Here is a 22467-nt window from a genome sequence, read left to right on the forward strand (position 1 = left end):
ACAACAACAACAACATCTTAATTGCATCCACAATCAACACTCTTGATACTAACAGTCAGGAAATTGGGAGACCTATAGCACTGGGAAAGTCTCCTGTGAGGGACTCCTCCAAAGTGCCACATTTTTGTAGTGCTTATCAAATGTCTGCCACTGACCATGGTAACATAAACTAATTCTTCCATTTCCCTATACCCTCCATAATCAGTACAGAAAAGATGAAATATACGAGGGCAGTGCCCACTACAGCCATAGCACCATAGAGGGCCAGGTCTCTCTTACAGCTAGGATGGGGCATACCTGCCTGCATATGTAATATGAATGTACAGAAATATCACTGGAGTTTTTATTTCTTCCTAAATCCAATAGGTCTACTCCTTCTCGTCACCTTATTCAGCCCCCCAACTAAAACCACTGAAAGTTCATTGCTTATAAGAAACACAAAAGGGTTAGTTTCATGACATGAGGCTGAGGGTAAGGAGAAGTTTGAGAGGTTCCAGGCAATGCTTACCTTTCCACCTAGTGCTCTAACCCTGAACTGCCTCCTTAGGTGAGGAGGAGGCCAATTCCCTACTTATAAACCAATTGTTTTCAGCAACGATGGAATTAACTTCCCAGGGCAGTAGGAAGAGCATGAGCATGGACTTTTGCTGTATCCACTGCCAGAATTTATCAGTAATAAGTTGATCTCAAGACTTCAAATATGGGGGAAATAAATCATTTCCCCAGAAACAGTAGAACTTGTATATAAGAACTGCAAGCAACCCAACTGAAGTTGTAAGCCTATCTACCTACTATTTTTACATGTTGTTGTTGATTGCTGACAAGTCGAACACAACTCATAGTGACCCTATGAACAAAAGACCTGAAGCCTTTCTATAACTATCGTCTTTTATCAAAGTTCATAGAGTTTCCAGAGGCATGTTGTTTAGGAAGTGGATGAGTTCATTATAATTTGCTAGAGTTTGGAATTATGTGGCTTAAGAGGATACATATAGAAGAGGAAAGGTATAGCATTGTACTTCCTTTCTTTTTTTTTAATTATTGATTTCAATAAAAATTTACAGAGAATTTGGATTTCCATCCATTCATTGTTGCACATTTCTCCCCTCCCAACCCTCCCCCCAGTACACTATCTTCTTGGAAAAGAAAAATTCTTTCGTTGTTTTACATACCCTCCCCCCAGGTCCACTCCACTATGCAGCCTTTGTTCTGGACTCCTGTCATGACAAAAATACTTACTCACATATCCCTTTTAAACAGTTTTCTCCCTTATCTGTTTCAATGCAGTATACATTTTATTGAACCCATCCATCTCAGTCTCCCCCTCAATCCCGAGGTCAGTCCTGTTTTACAACAGTGGCACCATGCAGTATTTGTCCTTTTATGACTGAGATACTTCACTCAGCATAATGTCCTCCAGGGTCACCCATTTTGGTTTTTTTAAATTAAATTTTAATGAACATTTACAGATATTTTGGGTTTCCATTCATTCATTATTGCACGTTCCTCTTTTTTCCCCCTTGAAAGTCTGTTTTAATTGTGTCATTGCCACAGTGCTTGTCAAAGCCAGTTCTGATTCATTTCCTTTATCAGTGTATCCTTTGCCATTCCCTATCACTCCTCCCTGAGAGAGACTTCACCCTGATTCATAAGGAAAAAGGGTCACCCATTTTGAATAATATTGCATGAGTTCCTTGTTTTTCAATGCAGTGTAGTATTCCATTGTGTGAGTATACCACAGCTTCTCTATTCATTTGTTTGTTGATGGGTACTTAGGTTGTTTCCAACTCCTTGCTATTGTGAACAAAGCCAAGATAAATATGGGTGTGCATATATCTGCTTGAGTGGCAGTTATGGTCTCTTTGGGGTATATTCCCAGTAGTGGAACTGCTGGGTCAAATGGTATCTCTATTTGCAACTGTTTGAGAAAGCGCCATACCGCCTTCCACAGTGGTTGCACCATTTCACACTCCCATCAACAGTGAATAAGGGTTCCAGTTTCTCCACAACCTCGCCATCATTTGTTGCTAGCTGTTCTGTTAAATTTTGCTAGTCTTACAGGGGATAGATAGTTGATTTGCATCTCTCTTAGAACTAGGGATTTTGAACATTTCTTCATGTGCTTGTGTGCCATCTGAATGTCTTCTTTGGTGAAGGGTCTGTTCATATCCTCTGCCCATTTTTCTATTGGATTATTTACCTTTATCTTGTGGTATGCAAGTATTTTATAAATTCTGGATATAAATGCTTTTCCCCAGCCTGTGGCCTCCCTTTTTACCCTCCTGGAGAAGTTTTTGGATGTGCATAGGGATTTGATTCTTAGAAGGTCCCATTCATCTATTTTATCTTCTTCTGGTTGTAGGTTTTTCAAGATACTTGGCAGACTGTTTATGTTGTGGATTAGGACTTCTAGGGTTCTTCCAAGCTTTTCTTTAATGAAGATTATAGTTCTTGGTTTTAGTCCTATGTCCATGATCCACCTTGAGTTGATTTTTTGTATATGGAGTGAGGTGTGGATCTTGCTTGAGTCTTTTGCAGATACTTTTCCAATTTTGCTAACACCATTTGTTAAAAAGGCTGCCGTTTCCCTACTTAACTGATTTTGTACTCCCTTTCTTAAAACAAATTCATCTCTGTAAGAGAAACTTAGGTTCCAAAAATAGAGTTGCCAAGCTTGGAAGTACTCCGTGATGGTCCGTGTCAGCCGCAAGGCCTTTAATACTGCTCTGCAAAAAGCACCACTCTCTGTGTGCATGATCTCTTATTGCTGCTGTGTACCGTCAAGTCTGAGCCAACCCACAGCTGACCTTCCAGTGGGTTTTCAAAGGCAGTTGAATTGCATGGGAGCCAATTGCCCATCTTTCTCCCATGAAACAGCTGGTGGATTTGAAACGCATGTCTTTGGGAAGACAGCACGACAACTTACCACTAAGCCACCAAAGTTCCCTGATTCATTACGAAGCAACTGGAAATATGAAAAGAGAACCTGGCATCTGCATCTCTGGTTCCAGTCTCACCTTTCGCAGAGGGATGGCAGTGCAGGATAAGTGGCTGAAAGCACTGATTATAGGGTCAGTAAGACCTGGGCTTGAATCTTGGTTTTGCCACCTACATAGGCTCTGCAATCATAAAACTAACTACTTAACCTCTCCTTCTGTAACTGCTGATAGACCATGCAGAGTTTCACCTCATTTGCTCAACACCTGGCACTTGGAAAGCTCTCAAAAATGTCATCTCACATTAATTTGGGCACATTATCAAGAGGAGTCATGCCTTAGAAAAAGATATCATGCTTGGAATGGTAGAGGGTCAATGAAGAATGGAAAAAGTCTTAATGAGATGGGCTGAGCCACTGGCTGTAATGATGGGTGTAAGCACAGAAATGATGAGGATGGCACAAGACTGGGCAGGGTTCATTCTGTTGTACAGAGCCACTAGGAGTCAGCGCCAACTGGATGGTACCTAACAACATCGATTCCGGAAAATGAAAGCCCAAGTGGTATAGCGTGTTCCTGTTTTTAAATCCACCAGCTTCTCTGCAGGAGGGAGATAAGGCAAGTCTCCTCGAAGAAGGTTTTACCACCTTGGAAACCTGATGGGAGGTTGCCAGGAGCTGGAATTGACCTGATGGCAGTGGGTTTGATTTCATTCTAAAAAATAAGGAGCCCCATGGTACAGTTAAACATTAGGCTTCTAACAAAAACATCAATGGTTCCACCTCACCTGCTGCTTCTTGGACGAAAGATGTGGCCGTCTATTCAGGAGACCCTGAGGTGTAGTCCTCCTCTGCATTACAGGGTTACTACAATTAAGAATCAACTTGACGTCAAATAAGTGAAAATTGTGAGCGCTGACTCTTCCACCCTTGACAAAGTGGCAGAAAATGCTGCTAAAATATCTACCTCTAGTAGAGAATGGCACTGACATTGTATTATGTCAACATCAGGAAATATGTGAGACCCAGAAAAATAACACAGACTAACTCTCACAGCTTTCTATCACTTGGTGGCTTGCTGGTAAGTAGTTGTACTGCCAGCTGGAAGGCAGTCAGATCAAATCTATCAGTTGCTGTGCTGGAGAAAGATGGTCAGTCTCTTCTCCTGCAATTTAGTGCCAATGAACTCCCTCTGGAGGGTTATTTATGAGTCAGTTCTAATTTAACAGCACACAACAATATGATATTAAAGTGCAGTTGTCCTAGCAGCAAGAAGCTGTGCTGCTATCTAGAAGGCATGCAGTTCGAGGCTGCCAGCTACTCTGTGGAAAAAGGATGGACAATCTCTTCCCATACTATTAACTGCATCTGAAAACCCACTGGAAGGTCAGCTATGGGTCGGTTCCAACTCTACAGCACACAACAACAGTCTTCGATTTATAATGTATTCTAATCATGATGAGTCACATTTATGACTGTCCCTTTTTATTTATATCATGTTGTTGATTGTCGTCAAGTTGAGCATGACTCATAGTGACCCTATGAACAAAAGGCCTGAAGCCTTTCTTTAACTATCAGCATTTATCAAAGTTCATAGAGTTTCTACAGTAATACTGTGGCATGCAATTTGCTGACATCATTTTCAGATGTATGCTCATAGATGTTCAATTTTTTGATCTGTTGTCCAAAACACTGCCATGTAGCAGTCTAGGGCCTGGTCTACAGTGAACTCTGTGAAGATATAAGAAGTCAAAATAGATAAAAAGTTGAGCAATGTTCAACTTTAAAGATGAATGACAATCACTTTGTTGATACATCTAACAGCCATTAGGAATCCAACAGCACTATTAACAGTGACGCTGATTTAACTGTAGTCCAGGTCTATAGTGTGATCTTATTCAGCGTCTTGAGTCATAAGAAGCATCAGTTGTTAATATGAAATGAGATATTGAATTTATTTAAGAACTGACTTAGAATGCAGTCATCAGAAAGTGCTCATAAAACGCGGACATTACTGATAATGTCAGATTTTGCCAATAATAACAGACATTTATTTCCGAGCATCTTTGGTGGTGTAGTCTGTAGTGAGTTACATTGCTAACCGGAAGGTGGCACCCGTCTGGTGGTTCAAATTCACCAGAAGCACTTTAGAGAAAGATTGGCAATCTCCTCCTCGTAAGAATTATATTTTTGTTGTTGTTAGGTGCCATCAAGTACAACTCATGGCAACCCTATGAACAAAGGATCTGAATGCTTTTATATCCTGGGCCATCGTCACACTTCCTGGCACACAAGAGCCCACTGCAGCAGCCACTATGTCAACCCACCTGGTTGAGAGTCTTCCTCTCCTTTGCTGACTCTCCACCCTTCCCAGCATCATGTCTTTCTCCAAGGAATAGCCCCTGCTAGCAATATGCTCAAATTATGTGAGGTGAAGCCTCATCATTCTGGCCTCCAAAAAGCACTCTGGCTGCACCCTCTCCAGGACATATCTGTTTGTTCTCTTGACTGTCCATGGATGTTCAGTGCTCTTCTCCAATACACAGCTCAAATACATCAATTCTTCTTCTGTCATCCTTAATTAATTTTCCAGCTCTCAGATGCACAGCAAGTAAATGGAAAGACTATGGCTTGAATCAGATGCACCTTAGTCCTCAAACTGACATCACTGTTCCTCAATAATTTGGAAAGGTCCCTTATTGCACATTCTCCTAGTGCAATGCATCTTCCTATTCCTGACTGCTTCTACCAACGGTGTTAATTGTGGATCCAAGCAAGATGAAGCTGTTGACAGTTTCAATCTTCTCTCCATCTATCACGATGCCTAGCCATCCAGTGGTAAGAATCATTGTTTTCTTGACATTGGGATGAAATCTATGTCTAAGGCTACATCCCTTGATTTTCTGCAACAAGTGCTTTAAGTCTTCCTCACTTTCAGCTAACAAGGTTGTGTCATCTGCAAATGCATGTTATTGGTAAGTCTCCCTCCAATCCTGATGCCACACTCCTTTTCATAGAGTCCAGCTTCTCTGATAATTTGCTCAGCATACAGATTGGATATTATTTATAGCCTTCTGAAAACTTACTGGAAGGTCAGCGATGAGTTGATCCTGGCAAGGAGATGAGTTAACCTCCAAGTAGATTTTTAGACTGAGCGGCAAGATGAACAGGTATGCACTGGTGAGGAGATTACAACCGCAACCATACAAGTTTGGCAGACAATAGTTCTACACATGATCTGTTTGTGACATAAATAGATTTATGAGTATAGTAGAGCAGGAACAAGAAGCAAAATGATGATAACTTTTTAACCATACCAAACATCTTGAGGGAAAGAATCAGTGGACCTGGGAGCTCAGGAGCATTGTCTCAGGGAACATTAGGTTCAATTGACATAATATAGTCTGCAAAGACAGTGTGCTACAATCTACTTTGGTGAGTGGTGAGTTGGGTCTTATAAACTTGCAAATGGCCAGCGAAGGTACGTACTGGCCTGACAGAGACTAGTGGGAACACAGAGACTATATAGGGTCCTTAGTCATCCCTCATAGGGTCGCTATGAGTCACGGGCGACTCGATGGCACATAACAACTGCTGTTGTTGTGTGCCGTTGAGCCTATATACCCTGTGTACAATAGCCCTAAACCCTGCTCTGTCCTGTGCCAGTCTCACTGTCTCTGACACACCCACCTCTATTACTCTAGTCACTGAATCAAAAAATCCCCCCTCCCAAGCATGATGTCCCTTTCCAAGGACTGGTTCCTCCTTGCAACATGTCCAAAGTATGGCAGACGAAGTTTCAAAATCCTTGACTCCAAAGAGCAGCTCAGTTTAACCCTCTCCAGGACAAATCTGTTTGTTTTCCTAACAGTCCATGGTATATTCAATACTCTTCTCCAGCACCAAAGCTCAAAGGCATCAATTCTCCTTCTATCCTTCCTCTAGTCATCATCCAGCTCTCTGATGCATAGCAAGTGACTGCAAAGACCATGGCCTCTATCAAGTGCACATTAACCTCCAGAGTGACACCATTGCTCTTCAGTACTCTGGAGAGGTCCCTAACAGCAAACTTTCACATTGCAATACATCTTTTAATTTCCTGTCTGCTGGTGCCAAGAGTGTTGATTGTAGAGCCAAGCAAACTAAAGCCGTTAACAGTCTCAATCTCTTCACCACCCATCCTGATGCTGCCAATCGGCCCAGTGGTGAGAATCTTTGTCTGTTTGATATTGATCCTCAATCCATATTGAAGGCTGCAGTTCTTGACCTTCTGTAGCAAGTGCTTCAGGTCCTCTTCAGTTTCATGCCACACTTCTCCTCATAGAGCCCAGCCTCCCGGATAATCTGTTCTGCATATAGGTGGAAAAGGTATGGAGACAGGACACATCCCTGGCGTATGCCCTTCCCAATTTTGAACCATGCAGTGTTTCCTTGCTCTGTTCTGACAACTGCTTCCTGGTCTAAGTATAGGTTTCACATTAACATGATCAAGTGTTCTGAGATTCCCATTCTTCTCAGAGTGTGCCACAGTTTGTTGTAATCCACATAGTCAAATGCTCCAAGCTATGCCAAGAAATCTGGAGGACAACCACTTGGCCAAGTAACTGGAAGAGATCTCTATTTGTTCCCATTCCAAAGAAAGGTGATCCAACAGAGTGTGGGAAATATCTAACAGTATTGTTGATATCACATACAAGCAAGATTCTGAAGATTATCCAAAAACAACTGGAACAGCACATCAACAGAGAACTGCCAAAAGTCCAGCTGGGTTTAGAAGGGGTAATGGTACTAGAGATATTGTAGATAATGTTAGATGGATCTTGGCTGAAAGCAGGGAGTACCAGAGGAATATCTATCTGTGTTTTATTGATTATGCAAAGGCGTTTGACTGTGTGGATCATAACAAATTGTGGCTCACTTGAGAAGAATGGGAATCCCAGAACATAACAACTAGTCATCCTTTAAACCTGGAAAAGAAATCACTACCATGACTCAACTTTTAGCCAAACAAAAGACAAGTATTAAAGGTGATTAAGGGAGCTTTGGAGACCTACTGGATAAGGAGTTGCACTGCTAACTCAAAGGCAGGCCAGCTGCTCCATGGGAGAAAGATGAGAAAACTCTTCCTGTGAACGTTTTTACATTTTCTAAAAACCCACTAGAGAGTTAGCTACGAGCTAGTTCTGACTCAATGGCAACGAGAACAAGCGATAAGGTGATTAAGAACACGTTAATAATGAGGACGTTTTTAGATTCGTTAACTGTACAGGATCTAAGCACAGCATTTGCCCAGGGTTGAGGCTTAGAAAGCAAAAGGAGTAAGAAAAAAGAATAAAGTAACATGGAGATTGTAATCTATGTTTCAAAACATGAAGTACATAAATTGTTTAATGGAAAAATAAATGTGGTATAAACTTTCACTCAAATTACAATGTGTGTGTTTTTTAAAAAAAATGCAGATAGATGAATGAATGAATGAATAACACAAGTTGTAAGCACAAATCAATACCAAAAGCCTAGGAGTGTTAGCTGGAGATAGTTAAGAACTTTTGAGTTAATCTTGGAGGAAAACACAATGGGAGTATGATGCCAGAAGGTGGAAAGGCAAAGGTACATGACAGATAAGTCAAGGAAATCACAAAAGGGTGGGTGTTGGGGAGGTGCAGCAAGAGCTTATTCACTTGACTCTAAAGAAGGTCTGTGTGAGGGAACAATGAGACATTCAAGTGGTTTAATGGGCAATTTCAGAGCATCTGACAGAAGCACCATCAGAAGTTGATATTGACATATTTCTTGGCTCTGACTATACGTTGTTGTTGTGTACTATTGAGTTGGAACCAACCCATAGCTGACCCTCTAGTGGGTTTTCAGAGGCAGTATGTTGCATGGGAGTACACTACAAAGTAGGGAGAAAAGGTACCACAGAAGTTTCTAAACTAGAAAGAAATAATGCAAATACTCTCTGTGGAAGATGATGCTGAAAGCTGTGAGTGGATGTCCTGGTGCTGCTCAGTTAAGCCTTTTTTTAAAATTTTAAATAGTTTAACAGGCTTTATTTTCCTAGAAATGAAATTGTCTACTGTCTCAGAGCTAAACTTTTCCCAAAGCTACTGTCAGCAATTTTTCATCAGAGCCCAAGGGAGAAAAGGAGCAAGAGTGAAAGACAAGAGAAAGAAGAGAAGCATAGAGATAAGTAGGAAGAGGTTGGGAGAGGGCTCTTATTTCCCTCTGTCCTCCCAGAATCAGTTACAGATTGTAACTGCTGACAACAGCGAGGGGACCAGGTGGGTATGTGGATGGGAAGTGTCACTGGAAGGAATACCAAAGCCCCAGCTGGAAAAGTCATTAAGCCCCCAAAAGATGGGGGCCTCCCAGTGAACCTTAGAAATGGTAGGGAAACTAGGAGGTGAGCAGAGGGGGACACAAGGGGTTGGGGGAACAGTTAAGCCTTTTATGTACAGTCAGCAGGTCAGCAAAAGCAGGAAGCCAACAGAGAGGAAGTATCATCAGGCATTGGCGATAAACTAGTGATAAGCTGGGTGCGGACGGGAGGGTGGGAATCAGGAAGGAAAGGAACCAGCATCTGTCATGAGCCTACTCAGAACTGGTCATGTTTGAAAGCCATCTCACTCATCTTCACAGCCTGTGGTAAATAGAATAATTTCTGTTTCACAGATGAGGAAATTGAGGCTTACAGAGATGAAGTAACTTGTCATGGTCACTGAACTAATAATACAACTGGCGCTTGAAACCAGATGTAACTGAAGCCCACACTGACGAAAAGGGAGTCAAAGTGACTCTGAGAATGTGCGGCTGGGGTAGGGGGACACCTCATGGTTGGGTACATTGTCAAGAAACTGAGAAACCTGGTTTTGAAGGGAAATTCAATGTTTTGGTACTGCTTTTGTTTAAGAGTTTTGCTCTAAATTGAAAAAAGTCTTATGTATAGGTGAAGTGCTTGCTGCAGAAGCTCAAATAATACAGCCTTTAATATGGACTGCATCTCAACATTAAGAAAACAAAAATTCTCACCAATGGACTGATAGGCAATATCATGAAAGAAACTGTCAACAACTTCATCTTACTTCGATCCATGATCAATACACTTGGTTCCAGCAGTCAGGAGATAAGGAGGTGTATTTTACTGGGAAAGACTGCAATCAGGGACCTCTCCAAATTATCAAGGAGCAATGATGTCAGTTTGAGGACTAAGGTGCACCTGATTTCAGCCATGGTCTTGTCAATCATATTCTATGCCTCTGAGAGCTAGACAATGAATAAGGAGACAAAAGAAAATCTGGTGCCTTTGAGCTATTGTGTTGAAGAAGAGTACTGAATATCCCATGAACTACCAAAAGAACAAACATATATCTAGAGAAATTGCAGCCAGGGTGCTCCTTTGAGGCCAATATGATATGTACTTTGAGTATGTTCTTGGAGAGGGACAGCATGCTTGGAAAGGTGGAGGGTTGGTGGAAAAGAGGAAGACCCACAACCAGACAGACTGACACAGTGACCGTAGTAATGGGCTCAAGTATACTAGAGACCGTAAGGATGGGACAGGGTTCAGTTGTGTTGTTCATAGGGACGCTATGAGCTGTATTTGACTCAATGGTGCCTAACAACAAAAACAACATGTGCCAGCGGGGCTGATATTCAAGTAAGAATATCCTATAGACAGCTGGAATGCTATGAGGAGAAGGGATGAAGACAGGGATGAAGCATAAATAGGAGTCACCAGCAGACAGGTAGTAGTAGTATGAAGTGTGTGGACATGTGAGCTCCTCTAACAAGGAAGTACTTAAGGGGAAAAACCACGAAGGGGGTGCAAGACTGTTTTTTTGGGGGTCCCACAGCTAATGGTGGTGCGCCACAGTAAATGGATAAAGAGGAACAGGTCTCTCCTATACACACAGATGATCACATGCACTCTTAGATTAGGTGTTTCTCAGTGCTGAGTAATCCTCCTGGCCACTTTGAAATATACTAATTTTTCAAAGCACAACTCACATATCTACAACTCCTAGTGGAATTTTTGCTGTCATTCATCTCTCTGTCTCCCAAGGAAGCTCTGTTGGGCTAGAGGTAAGGAACTGCACTGCCAAAGCAAAGGCAGGTAGTTCGAATCTACCAGCTGCTCCAAGGGAGAAAGATGGGCAAGCTCCTCCCGTCCGATTTACTACCTCTAGAAACCTGCTGAAGGGCCAGCTATCCATAGTGCTGAACACAGTATTTGGCATATAATAGGTGCTCAATGTTGAGTTAAACTGAACAACTAAGGAGAGAAAGACTGAGGAAAACAGTTAAATATTCTTTCCAAGACTTATTTTCTTCATTTATGAAATGGAATTATCACTGTTCAGATTAAATGAGATATGCAATAAAATAGGTGGCACAGTACCGGGAATAGGGATATTTATTAAGTCGTATTAGCTGATGGCAACCAAGAACACACTACAAGAAAAGTTAGAGATGAAAAGTTAGTGCTGTGTGCAGCACTTTTCCCTCTCTCTTTCTCCCTGTCCCTCTCATGGTGAAGGATGTTAGTTAAGCAGAGTTTAACACTCCTTCAGTGATGATTTATATCCTTGAGACTTTTCTTTTGGCCTCCTAATAAAAGGAGGTAGGTGATCCTAACCAGGGATGTTTGAAATGACCTTCATGGTTTCCTTCAAGGAGCTCCATGACTTTAACATCAAAGTGATGAAAAAAGTTATTAGACAATAGACCCTCTTGTATGTTTCTGCTGTTACTGACTTATGTGGGTAAAAGTGTATCCCTACTGTCTGAGAGGAAAATGTGCAGGAAGAATTCTGGGTTCAGCAGTCATCAAATCACCCAGAACATACAGAAATCACTACTCCTTGACTCACATCACCACCTTTGATTTTTTTAAAAAAGGCATCTATTGGCCCTCTTCCCAATAGAGAATCCTCAGCTGAGCCCTGAAGTGGGATGAGGAGGAACAAAGACTTGGCATCTGGAGGCCACATTTGTGAGCAAAGGGCCTAGGATTTTCCATGACCCAACTGTGCTTTTAATCAAAGCATCTCCCTCCCAGTCAGGAACCTTCTCCTCACCTTTGGGCCTGAGAGTACACCCAAGACCCCGAGTTTATCCACTAGTATGAGGACTCCAGGAACCAAGCCTCCTATCTGGAGCTGTGGCCCAGCTCTCTTGGGGCTCGGCTTTCCCAGGGGGCCAGGCCCATGGAACCCTTTCTGCTTGCCCCTCTTCTGCCCTCCGTGGCTCAGTCCTCACATCACTGAGGAGGGTAAAACCAGCCCTTCTGCCTTCCCTCCAAAGCACAACCTCTTAGGCTCTGCTCTCCGCCCCTTACTCCCCTCCCCCATCCCGCCCCCCCTACCTCTTTTCAGGGCATAAGGGACCTTTTCTATTTGCAAGGCCTAAAGAAGCCGGTTGCCAAGGTGACAGGAGCAGGAACAGCAGGGAGCTTGCCATGGGGGAGGGGCTTTGCCCCCAAACAGCTGTCAGTGGGAGCAGCCCCAGCTGGGACAAGGTTTGCCTGCTCTGGAGGAAGCTGCCCCCAGAACACATACCTCTCCGCTATAATCCCCCCACAGCCCCCAGCACAAGTCTCCACTGGTTACTTTCCCTGGGGGCAGCCAAACAGCAAGCTCAAAAAATGCTCCAATAAACAAAAAAATGTGCGCATGCCTGCCTCTCTCACTCACACCCACACACGCACACACATGCTCTCCTTTGAGCTCCCTGATCTCTCAGTTCACGGTTCACTCACTGGATTGGCTGGGTAAGAGGCCTGATAGTAACTCGGCCTGCGGGGAGCTAAGGCGCCCAGGACAGGTGCCGCTCCAGGCTGCCCCTCACCAGGTCACAGGATTATTTCAGCCCGTTTTTGTCCCAGAGTCCCTGAGAGGGTCTGCCACCTCCGAAAACCTCCTCCAGCTGCCTTCCACTTGGGAGGCGGGGGTGGATTCATGGTTTACAGAGAGGAAGCGTGTCAGGAGAGGAAAGGAAGATTAGGAGGGGCTGTGGGAAGCAGGAACAATGCAGAGCCCACTGATTTGTGCCTCAGGGGAGGAGGGTTTGTGGTTCTGTAGCTCCCAGCTGCTCCACAGAAAGTTCCGCAGAGCCACTGGTCTATGAAAACCACATTACTGTGAGCCCCAGACCACACATCTGCCTCTGGACCTTGGCCTCTTTCACCTTTATAGGCCCAAGAGAAGAGAGTCCTTGAGCTCTGCAAACCTCAGAGCGACAGGTAGAACCCCTGGGCTCTGTGAGGTGTGAGTCAGGAACAAGATTGTTCTCACTCACTCCTCATCCCGTCATTGCTGTTGAGCTGGAACCAACTCCTAACTGATCCTCTGTCACGTTTTTCAAGAGGATGTAAATTGCATGGGAGGAGACTGCGCCTCTTTCTCCTGAGGAGCTACTGGTGGATTTGAACCACCAGAGAGGGTCCGTCCTTGGGTTAGCAGTACAACGCCCCATAGACTGCACCACGGCTTGCAAAGAAAGACTGAGGCAGCCCAAACTACTGCAAGCTAGGTCTGAGAATTAAAGTGTGGGGATTAAGAACATAGGATTTGATTCAATAGGCAAGAGATCTAATCCCTGCTCTACTGCTTACCCCTTATTTAGAACCAGGCGCAAAATATATATAGTAAGCTCTTGGGTAATCTGTCTGAGATGCAGTTTTCTGTAAAACGAACATAAAACCCCAAACTAACAGGATTCCTGTGAAGACGGAGAGAGATAGTCGGCATTAAAATGACTAGTGTATTATTTAGCATGCAATAGACATTCCATACTCGCTTGCGTGTTCCCTTTTGCTCAGTTTTCTTGCGCTCTTGTTGCTGTTAAGTGCCATCAAGTCTCAGGTGACTCATAGCGACCCTATGAAGGAGAGTCCTCAACACTTATGTGTCTCTCATCCTCTCTTCAGGTTCATAGGGTTTCCGGAGGCAAGCTATTACGGAAGTGGATGCCGCTCCTGCTTCCCTTGAGCCTTTAGAGTTGCCCAATAGCCTTAGGTAGAATCCAAGAATCAGAATTTCTCATGAAATAATAAACCAAGCCCGCCTGGATCTAGTTGGTTCTGACTCAAGGCAACCTTCCATTGAATTTCCAGGGCTGTAAACCTTTATGGGAGGAAATGGCCTCACCATTCTCCCTCAGAGTGGTGGATCTGAAGCAAAGTGTAACAGGTAACTCGCTATGATAGCAGGCATCCTTAACCTTCCTCTTAATGGTCCTTAAAATTTGGGGAGCTGGTTGGTTTAAATGTAGAGAAAAGCTACTTTTTAGACTGGCCAGGGATGGAGTTCTCAGGAAGTCCCAAGGTCTTAAAGTTGCTGTTGGGTTTGTGGGTTGGGTGAGAAGGGAGAAGAAACATGAATTTGGGATTTGAGCTCCTGGCTCAGCTGCTATCTTTTTAAGTTCCTCAGTTTTACCATATGAGCCTCTGTTCTCCTCCAACAAAAGGAAGAGGCTGTACCAATCTTTGGAGAGAGATGCCAGACATTGACTAACAGGCACTTAGCACCACAGGGCAATGAGGCCTTTCCACGGGGCTGGTTTTCCCATTGTGCTGGGTGAATTCTGAAGCCTTATAAAGGTGAACGAAACCCAATACATATGATTTATGCAAGCCAACAGAAAAAAGAATATGTTAAAAAAAAAGGGTGAACAAAAGATTTAACTCACTTTCCTCCCACACTGCCACCATGATGTGCTGGATGTACTTACGCTTCCACCTATCTGTCTGGAATACCCTCTCCTATTCTGTCTGCTGGGGAAAACTCCTGCTGAAGACTCACACACCATTTCTTCTATGTGACACTATCTCTAACCCATCCTTCCAGACACTGGAATGACTACCTGTGTCTACAGTGTACCCCATGTTTTATTTTTATGACAGAATGTAGGCATGAGATTGAGTGGATTTGCTCAAGGATTTGCTTGCCTCCTTGACCACTCACTCCTTACTTACATAAGGAAGTATGCTTTACACATCTTGGTCAGCCTACTAACAAGCACCACAGTAAGTTCTAAAAAAAAATAATAAATGTGTGTTACATTGTTGTTGTTGGGTGCCTTGAGTCAACTGCAACATATAGTGCAATGAACAACTGGATCTGAATCTTGCCCTCTCCTCTGCCACCCTCATCAGTCTAATGCTACAGTCACTGTGTTGACCCATCATGTTGAGGGTCTGCCTCTTTTTCACTAGCCATCCACCTTTCCAAGCATGATGTCTTTTTCCAAAGACTGGCCCCTCCTAAAAACATGCTCAAAGTATGCGTCTAAGGAGCAGCCTGGCTGTACCTTCTCCAAGACATAGTTGTTAGTTCTTCTGTCAGTCCGTGGGATATTCAGCACTGTTTTCCAACATCATAACTCAAAGGCATCAATTCTTCTGTCATCCTTAGTCATTGCTCAACCTTCAAATGCATAACAAGTAATTGAAAAGACCATGGTTTGGATCAGGTGCACCTTCGTCTTTAAACCGATAATATTGCTCTTGAGCACCTTGGAGAGATCCTTGACAGTAGATCCTCCTAGTGCAACACGTCTCTGACTTCTTGTCTTCTGGTACCAAGGGAGTTGACTATGGATCAATGCAAGAGGAAATCATTGACAACTTTAATCTTTTCTCCACTTATCATGATGTTGCCCTATTGGCCTGGTGGTGAGGATTTTTTTCTTGACATGGAGATGTAATCCATATTGAAGACTACAGTCTTTGATCTTCCACAGCAAGAGTTTCAAGTGCTCCTCACTTTCAGCAAACAAGGCTGTGCCATCTGCATTATGCAAATTGTTGATGTGTCTTCCTTAGATCCTGATGCCACATACTTTTTCACAAAGTCCAGATCCTCGAATGATTTACTCAGCAACCAGACTGGGTCAGGAGAAAGGACATAATCCTGACACACAGCTTTCTTGAGTGTTACTTTGCATGGTATAAATTGATGATTTGTTAGGAAAAATAATGACGGCTAGTGGTTATCAGGGAAAACAGCAGGGTGAACCTTTCTTAAATGCAAAATCATGTAGCCCAACATTTTGTTTCTGTGGCATAATGGCTTGGTCTTGTTCCCTTGACAGAAATCTGGCTTCTGGCAGATTTTCTCATTAAAGACTGCCTATTATAGACAGTGTTGGGAGAATTTTAACAGGCATGGAAAGGAGTGTAGCCCCAGGGAATTCACAGTCTTCACAGAACTTGCCTCACAAGTAATCTGCTAATTTTTTTTTTAATCTGCTAGATTTATTCTCACGTGTCAACTCTGCTAGCAAACCTTTCTTGGCTCTGCTCCCTAAGGCTATAGACAGCTTCTCTCCACTCGCACAGCACTTGATGCTTAGATGCATTACAGCATTTATCTATATTCTATATTGCTTATTTGCAATATAGAATTACTTATCAGCTTCCCCCATTAGCCTGTGCCCCCCTTGGAGAGCAGTGCCCAGGTCTTACTTTCCTCTACACTCACAGGATTGGCAATATGCGTGGCAAGCATCAGTCAACAAACATCTGCTAAATGATGAGAAAATAAACTGCCCACCTTCCATCTTCCTGTGTGGCTCATACAAGCTTATGGTTAGCCCCCATCCTTTTCTCTAACTTGTCTGAAAATGTCAAGACTTCTGTTCAGTCAAGGTTAAGAGCTACGATTGTGCGCTCTAAGATTTATTATGTGCCCAGTATGAAGGATTCATTTATCCCACTTACATGGCTTCCTTCTTTCAAGTTAGCAGCATGAAAAAAATCAGGAGCTGATAAACACTTCAAAATGGGGGAAAGAGAGACACATGACTGATGCCTTTGCATGTCCCCAACCAAGTAAAAGTAAAAGTTTGTTCCCAACCCAACAGTCCTCCTGAATTTTCTGGGACAGGAGTCCTTCTTCCTGAAGCCCTTACCTGGTGCAATGAGGGAGTGCGCAGCCACAGCAGGTACCATCCGGCTGAGCCCAGCCCGGCCCTCCGAACTCCCTGGAACACTACTGTTGCCGTCTCCTTTCCTGAGTGGCTCCATCACACTGTCAGGTATGCCAGATTTGGCACCTGCAGGGGAACCCTGAGCGGAACTCCTGCCCTGTGACAGGGTAGGCAGAGGCTGGCTGCTCCCCGGAGTGTGCTTCAGGGCCAAGCTGGGCAGGACAGGCTGAGTGGGGGGAGGGCCCGAGGCTGCTGCGGCTGGTGTCTGCTGTGCTCGGAGGGTCAAGTTCTGTACCTGGAAAAGAAGGTTCTATGGGAGTCCAGAGAATGCTGATAGGAGCAATGACAACACAGAGAAGGATTTAGGATGGCTCTGAGAGCAGCTTGCAAAATCAGAGACGAAAAGAGACAGTGCAGCAGGGGCTGAAAAAAAGTGTCAGAAATAGATGGAGATTCTCAAGGAGGCAAAAAATAATATTGCTAGTTATTGGACCCATCTGCAGACAAAACAGAATTTTAAGAAGGCCTTTTCTAAATAAAAAAAAAAAAGAAGGCCTTTTCTCCTTTCCCCATCTCCCTTACACTAGGAGAATCAGATACATACAATCAAGAAATAATTCCCAGATATAGCAGAGGATGGGGTGTTACATGCTGGGAAAGGCCAAGCCCAAAGTTGAAGGTAATTGACTAAGGCTAATGGAGGAAGGATTAGTTTGTCCTCGGAAGGTTAACACTGTGCCTCTCCTAGACAGAGCAGTGTGTTTATTCAGTCTGGTTCCTGCTGCCCTCTGCTGGACACATGGTGGTTGTGCTAGATTTCAATCACAAATCTGGTCATCTTGCCACCACAATCGTCCACTTCCAGTCTCCATCTGTAGATGGGGGAGAAGACTGCAGGAGGATGCTTCTCCTCACTGCTACCCATAGAGTCTTTGTTGTTGTTGTTGATTGCTGTCAACTCATAGAGACCCTATGAACAAAATTCCATGCCATTTCTCCAGATGCCTAGCTGTGCTAACATGTGTAACCAAAGCAAGGGAGTTAGTTACACTGGAGAATTTCTAAGGTGTAGAAGGCAGCATTGACACCCCTCCCAATCTGATAATCACACTTGCCTCAGCATGCTCTTCTTTGACTTCTAACCTATGCTTGAGTGACAGAGACAATGAGGAGGAGCTGAGGCCTTATAAACAGCATTTAGAGAAGAGTCTGGAACATTGGTCCCATTTGCCTTCCTAGAAGGTCACCACTTCTATAATAATTCAAAGCTCCTCGGGGCTTGTATCCACCCTCAGGTCAGTATCCCTCTGCAGGGGTGCCCGGGGTGCCTCCCCCGCCCCCCCACCAGCATGGACTCCTCACCTGGGCAGGGGTGGGGGGCCGGGCAGGGGAGCCAGTGCCGAGCTCAGGCTGCACAGTAGCGACGGTGGCCGTGGGCGTGAAGATGAGCTGAGGGGACAAAGGAACAGTGCCGCCTAGGCTCCTAGCTACCTGCACCAGGTTACCTGGCTGGGCCTGGAATCACAGGAAACGAGGCGCCTTTTACCTGCCTAATGTAGGCTCAGCCACAGGACAGAACAGTTTAGCCCGGGAGCAGATACAGGGAAGGCCAGTGAGGCAAGAAAGGGCAGGATTCGGGGCACCAGGAAGTCTACGCAAGCTGTGCAGTTCTCACCCAGGCAGAGCCATGAACGGGGTTGGAGACGGGGGAGGCAAAGGGAGTGGGGAGGGAAGAACCACCCTGGGACTGTACCAATTTCAAGTTTACTTCAGAGCCAAACTGTGAGGAACTCATCCTAGAGGGGCCTAATATTGTCAAGACAGCTTGAGTCACTATCTCCTTAGTACCCGGCGGAGCAGGCACGTCAGGCAGATTCAGAGGTTTTAGGACCTACTTGTGGGCCTAGGCCTGGGTCAGAACAAGACTGTCCCACAGATGGGACAATACATTCCTTTTCCAGTCAAATTTAGGCTCGGGGGTGCTGGTGGCAATGGTAGAGGAACGAGGGTGGCTGCAGAGGGACTGTATCTCTTTCTGGAGGTGTGCCGGTGATGCCTACTGTGTGTGGCACCTGCAGCTCTCTAGGAGTCTAGCCAGTGTGTACACGCTGGTGTCTTTGTCTAGGAATAATAATGCACCTATGTTTGTCGCACTGTCCCACTGTGTGAGCAGGTCCTATGTTAAGGAGGGAGACAGACAGGCTTCAGGGCTTCACTTGGCAGTTTGGTAGGACATGGGACTGAGTAAAGAAACAGGCAGGTTTGGTTTGTATGACCATGTGGTTGCCTCAGTTCCCTTGAGATCTGGAAGGAAGTCTAACCTGCGTGTCTGAGAGACTATTCCTGAGATGTGTTTCAAATGACAAGCTCAAAACCAATTATGGTGGTTCAGGAGCGAGACCAGAAAGGATCCAAGCATTAAGTCCCAGCCACAGGAGCAAAGGGAGGAGGAAGACTGCATGGTTTTCAGGAAAGAGACTATTTAGAATGGGAGACCTGAGTTAGGACTTTTAAGTGACTGAGCTCAGCATGGAGCATGCGTTCTAGGAGTGTGCTGCTTTTTCCTCAGAAAATCCCAACTCTTAGAAATCCATAGGACACATGCAAAGAAGAGATTCTAGGCCAGTGTCCCTCTGAGTACACTGTCCCCAAACAAATTCATCTGGATAAGATGTGATGTGGTGACTGATTGGAGCCCCACTGGAGAGTAGTGGGGCATGTCCTAAAGCTGCTACCTTCCCGCAGGGCTGGGATGAACCCTTGGTTCCTGACCTAAGGTGGTCAGTCTCGCCAAGGATTGTCACAGCAGGTGAGACCCCTTTGTCGTGGCATACGTGGATATCTGTGTGTTCACTTATCATACACATTTGAATGTGCAGGACCATCTGGGCATGGACCCCTCCATTTTCAACACTAATTTGAGTGTCAAGGAGGCTCTTATAAGAAAAGGTAATTGTTTCAGTGTTGGAAGGAAAGGGGCATTATTTCACTCTGGAATCCCACTGTCCTTAGTCCCAAGGCTGTATCAAAACTCCCGCTCAGCCTGCCAGGTCCACCTTTCTTCATTCCGTGGGAGACCCACCTCCTCCACTCTAAGGGCTTTTCCCCACCCTTCGGTAACCCCCAGCTCCCAACTTTTCTGCCTGTGTTCTCCCAACCACCTGAGCCATGGCCCAGGCTGTGGGTCCTCACCATCTGCGCCCTTAGATACATCTGTGCCTGGCTTGCAGTCAGGGCTGGAGACGATGTGTTGCCCAAGAGCACAGCCTGCTGGGCAATGCCTGAGGCAGTCGCTGAGTTGACGCTCTGCGCCCGGTTGATGAGCTGGGCTGCTGCTGGGGAGGCTGTCAGGTTGATCTGACAAGGCAAACATGAACAGAGTTCTGTTGGTTAATATTGTGCCCTCCTCATCCGTTTATTTTTTTTCCTCCTTCTCTATCATTCCCTGGTAGATTCAGCCTTCTTTGACAAGCTCCGATCCTTGGAGTTCACCTGAGCACCACCTTCATCTTGGGCCTAGGTGCAGAGCTGCAGGATGATCCAGTGGGGAGAGAACTGAGCCATGACACTAGACAGGTGACATGAGTAATTCATGTAAGGGATAGAAGTGTATAGACCTTTTCCTTCTGGCAAGAACAAGAGATTCCAGCCATAATTGAACATGGATAAGGACTCATGACTGGGCCTGAGAACACACAGGTATTTTTGGCCAAGAGGGAGGAACTACCCCTGAGCTGTGGGTTCTTCGTGTCACCACCCATCCTACTTACCGAGGGTGACTGGGTCGGTGCCTGTGCAGACACACTGTTGCCTGAGGAGCTCCCCTGTCTGTTGGCTACCAGGCTTGCCTAGGAAAGAACACAATCCCATCACAAGGGTCTCAGATCTTCCCCAAATCATTCCCAAGTGTGCATCTTCTAAAAGAAGTACTATAGGCCAGTAGGGAGCCCTGGTGGCTTAGTGATAAGGAATTGCACTGCCAACCCAAAGGTATGTAGTTCAAATCCACCAGCTGCTCCTCAGAAGAAAGATGGGCAATCTTCCTGTGCAATTTACTTCCTCTGAAAACCTGTTGGAGGGTCACCTATGAGGTGATTCTGAGTCAATGATATACAACAGCAACAACAACAACACAGGACGGTAGTAAAAGAGGCCTATGGAATCAAGTCTCCAGTTTGCCACATCTGCATATCCCTAAGCAAGTGCCTCAGCTTCCTCTTTCACAGAGGAATCAATCATAGTATCTACCCTGCAGGTTGCTAAGAAGACTCAACAAGTCAATACAGTACTTAGGTTAAGCATTCAAATTGTTAGAGATCATCACTACTGACTATTTAGTGCTTTCATCCCTCTGCTCCAAACCACTCTATTGCACCCAGCTCGTGGACTCTCCTGCTGAAGTGTTTTCCAAAAGCATCCCACCTGCCTCCTTCTCTCTGATCAGCTTGTCCTCACCCTTCAGTTATCAGCTTAGAGAGATCTTCTCTGACCACCCAAACTAAAGCAATACTCCTTGGCATTTAGTCATAGTAATATGTTCTTTTCCTTCACAGTGCTTTTCACAACCAAGATATTCCAGTATTTCATTTCCTTTTCTACTTTGGTTTCTGTTTATTTGCTGTCTCCCCACTGTAAGCTTAAAGAAGACAGGGCCCCTGGGTACCAGTGCTTATTAGGACCTTTTGGCATTTTTAAGTGGATGCTTAAATTTTTTTGTTGCGTGAAGAAATGAAGGAGTTCTTTTTAGTCGTGAAAAGGAGAAAGACCAAGCCAGACGATGAGCTGGGTGGACGATGCCCTTTTCCTGTGAACACCTCCCTGGACTCCTCAGCCCCTTCCCTGGTGGTGCAATGATGTGGCGAAGAAAGGGGGTTCTCCTCCTCCTCCTTCTTTGGGTTAGACAGGGTGGGAATTCCAGCCCTTCTGCTCATTAGTGGTGTGACCTTTGGCAAGATACTTCATGCAGCATCCCTGTAACCCTCACCTGCTGCACAGCGGCCAGGCTCTGGAGCTGGGCACTGCTGAGGTGCTGCTGCTGCAGCGCTGCAGTCTGTAACATGAGGTGCTGCTGCTGGGCGGCATACATCTGCTGCAGGTACTGGGCTGCCGTGCTGGGCTGTCTGTGCAGGGCCTGCTGGATCACCTGAGGGGGTGGGCGAGAGAGGAAGAGCCGGTGCTCTTTCACCTGGCCACGCAGCACGTCTGCGGGCCACACCCCACCACCTCATTTGCAAGAATAATTCCTGTTCACCCCAAGAGCTCTAAAACACACAGGGATCTGTGGCCACCATTGTAACCAATTATCACTCTCCAGGGAGGTTGGGAAGGCAATTATTCACAAAGTCTTGCACACTTTTCCTCTTGTCTATCTCCCTTAAGTTCCCATGCTCCCCTGCTCTTGCTCTACATGATCTGCCCCTACAGCAGCCACCCAGCGAGGAGAGTCAGAGCTTCCCAGCACTGTCCCAACCAAGTCTCGGGGCTGCAGCGAGGCCTCCAGTGAACTGTAGCCAGTGCCAGACTTGCTGGGCATTCCCTCCCCTGTTATTCTTCAACCCAAGATCAGGTTGACTAGAACTCTGGGAAGACGATGACAGAGG

The 22467-nt window shown here is 45.1% G+C and overlaps 1 protein-coding gene across 3 annotated transcripts in view; it reads right to left on the bottom strand.

Moving 5' to 3' along the window:
* The window catches only part of PHC2 (polyhomeotic homolog 2 (Drosophila)), an 85877-nt gene that overhangs the window by 53485 nt on the left and 9925 nt on the right, over positions 1-22467 (bottom strand). For 2 of the 3 annotated variants that reach the window (XM_006886419.1, XM_006886420.1), the window contains exons 2-6: positions 21852-22010; positions 20638-20715; positions 20060-20224; positions 18230-18316; positions 16850-17162 (exon numbers count right to left, since the gene is read on the bottom strand). In XM_006886419.1, coding sequence (XP_006886481.1) covers positions 16850-17162; positions 18230-18316; positions 20060-20224; positions 20638-20715; positions 21852-22010 — 802 coding nt within the window. The remainder of the gene's footprint in view (positions 1-16849; positions 17163-18229; positions 18317-20059; positions 20225-20637; positions 20716-21851; positions 22011-22467) is intronic. The other variant, XM_006886421.1, reaches the window with a different exon arrangement.

The sequence above is a fragment of the Elephantulus edwardii genome, unplaced genomic scaffold, assembly GCF_000299155.1.
Source record: "Elephantulus edwardii isolate Elephantulus edwardi_28Jun2011 unplaced genomic scaffold, EleEdw1.0 scaffold00049, whole genome shotgun sequence".
Lineage (NCBI taxonomy): Eukaryota > Metazoa > Chordata > Mammalia > Macroscelidea > Macroscelididae > Elephantulus > Elephantulus edwardii.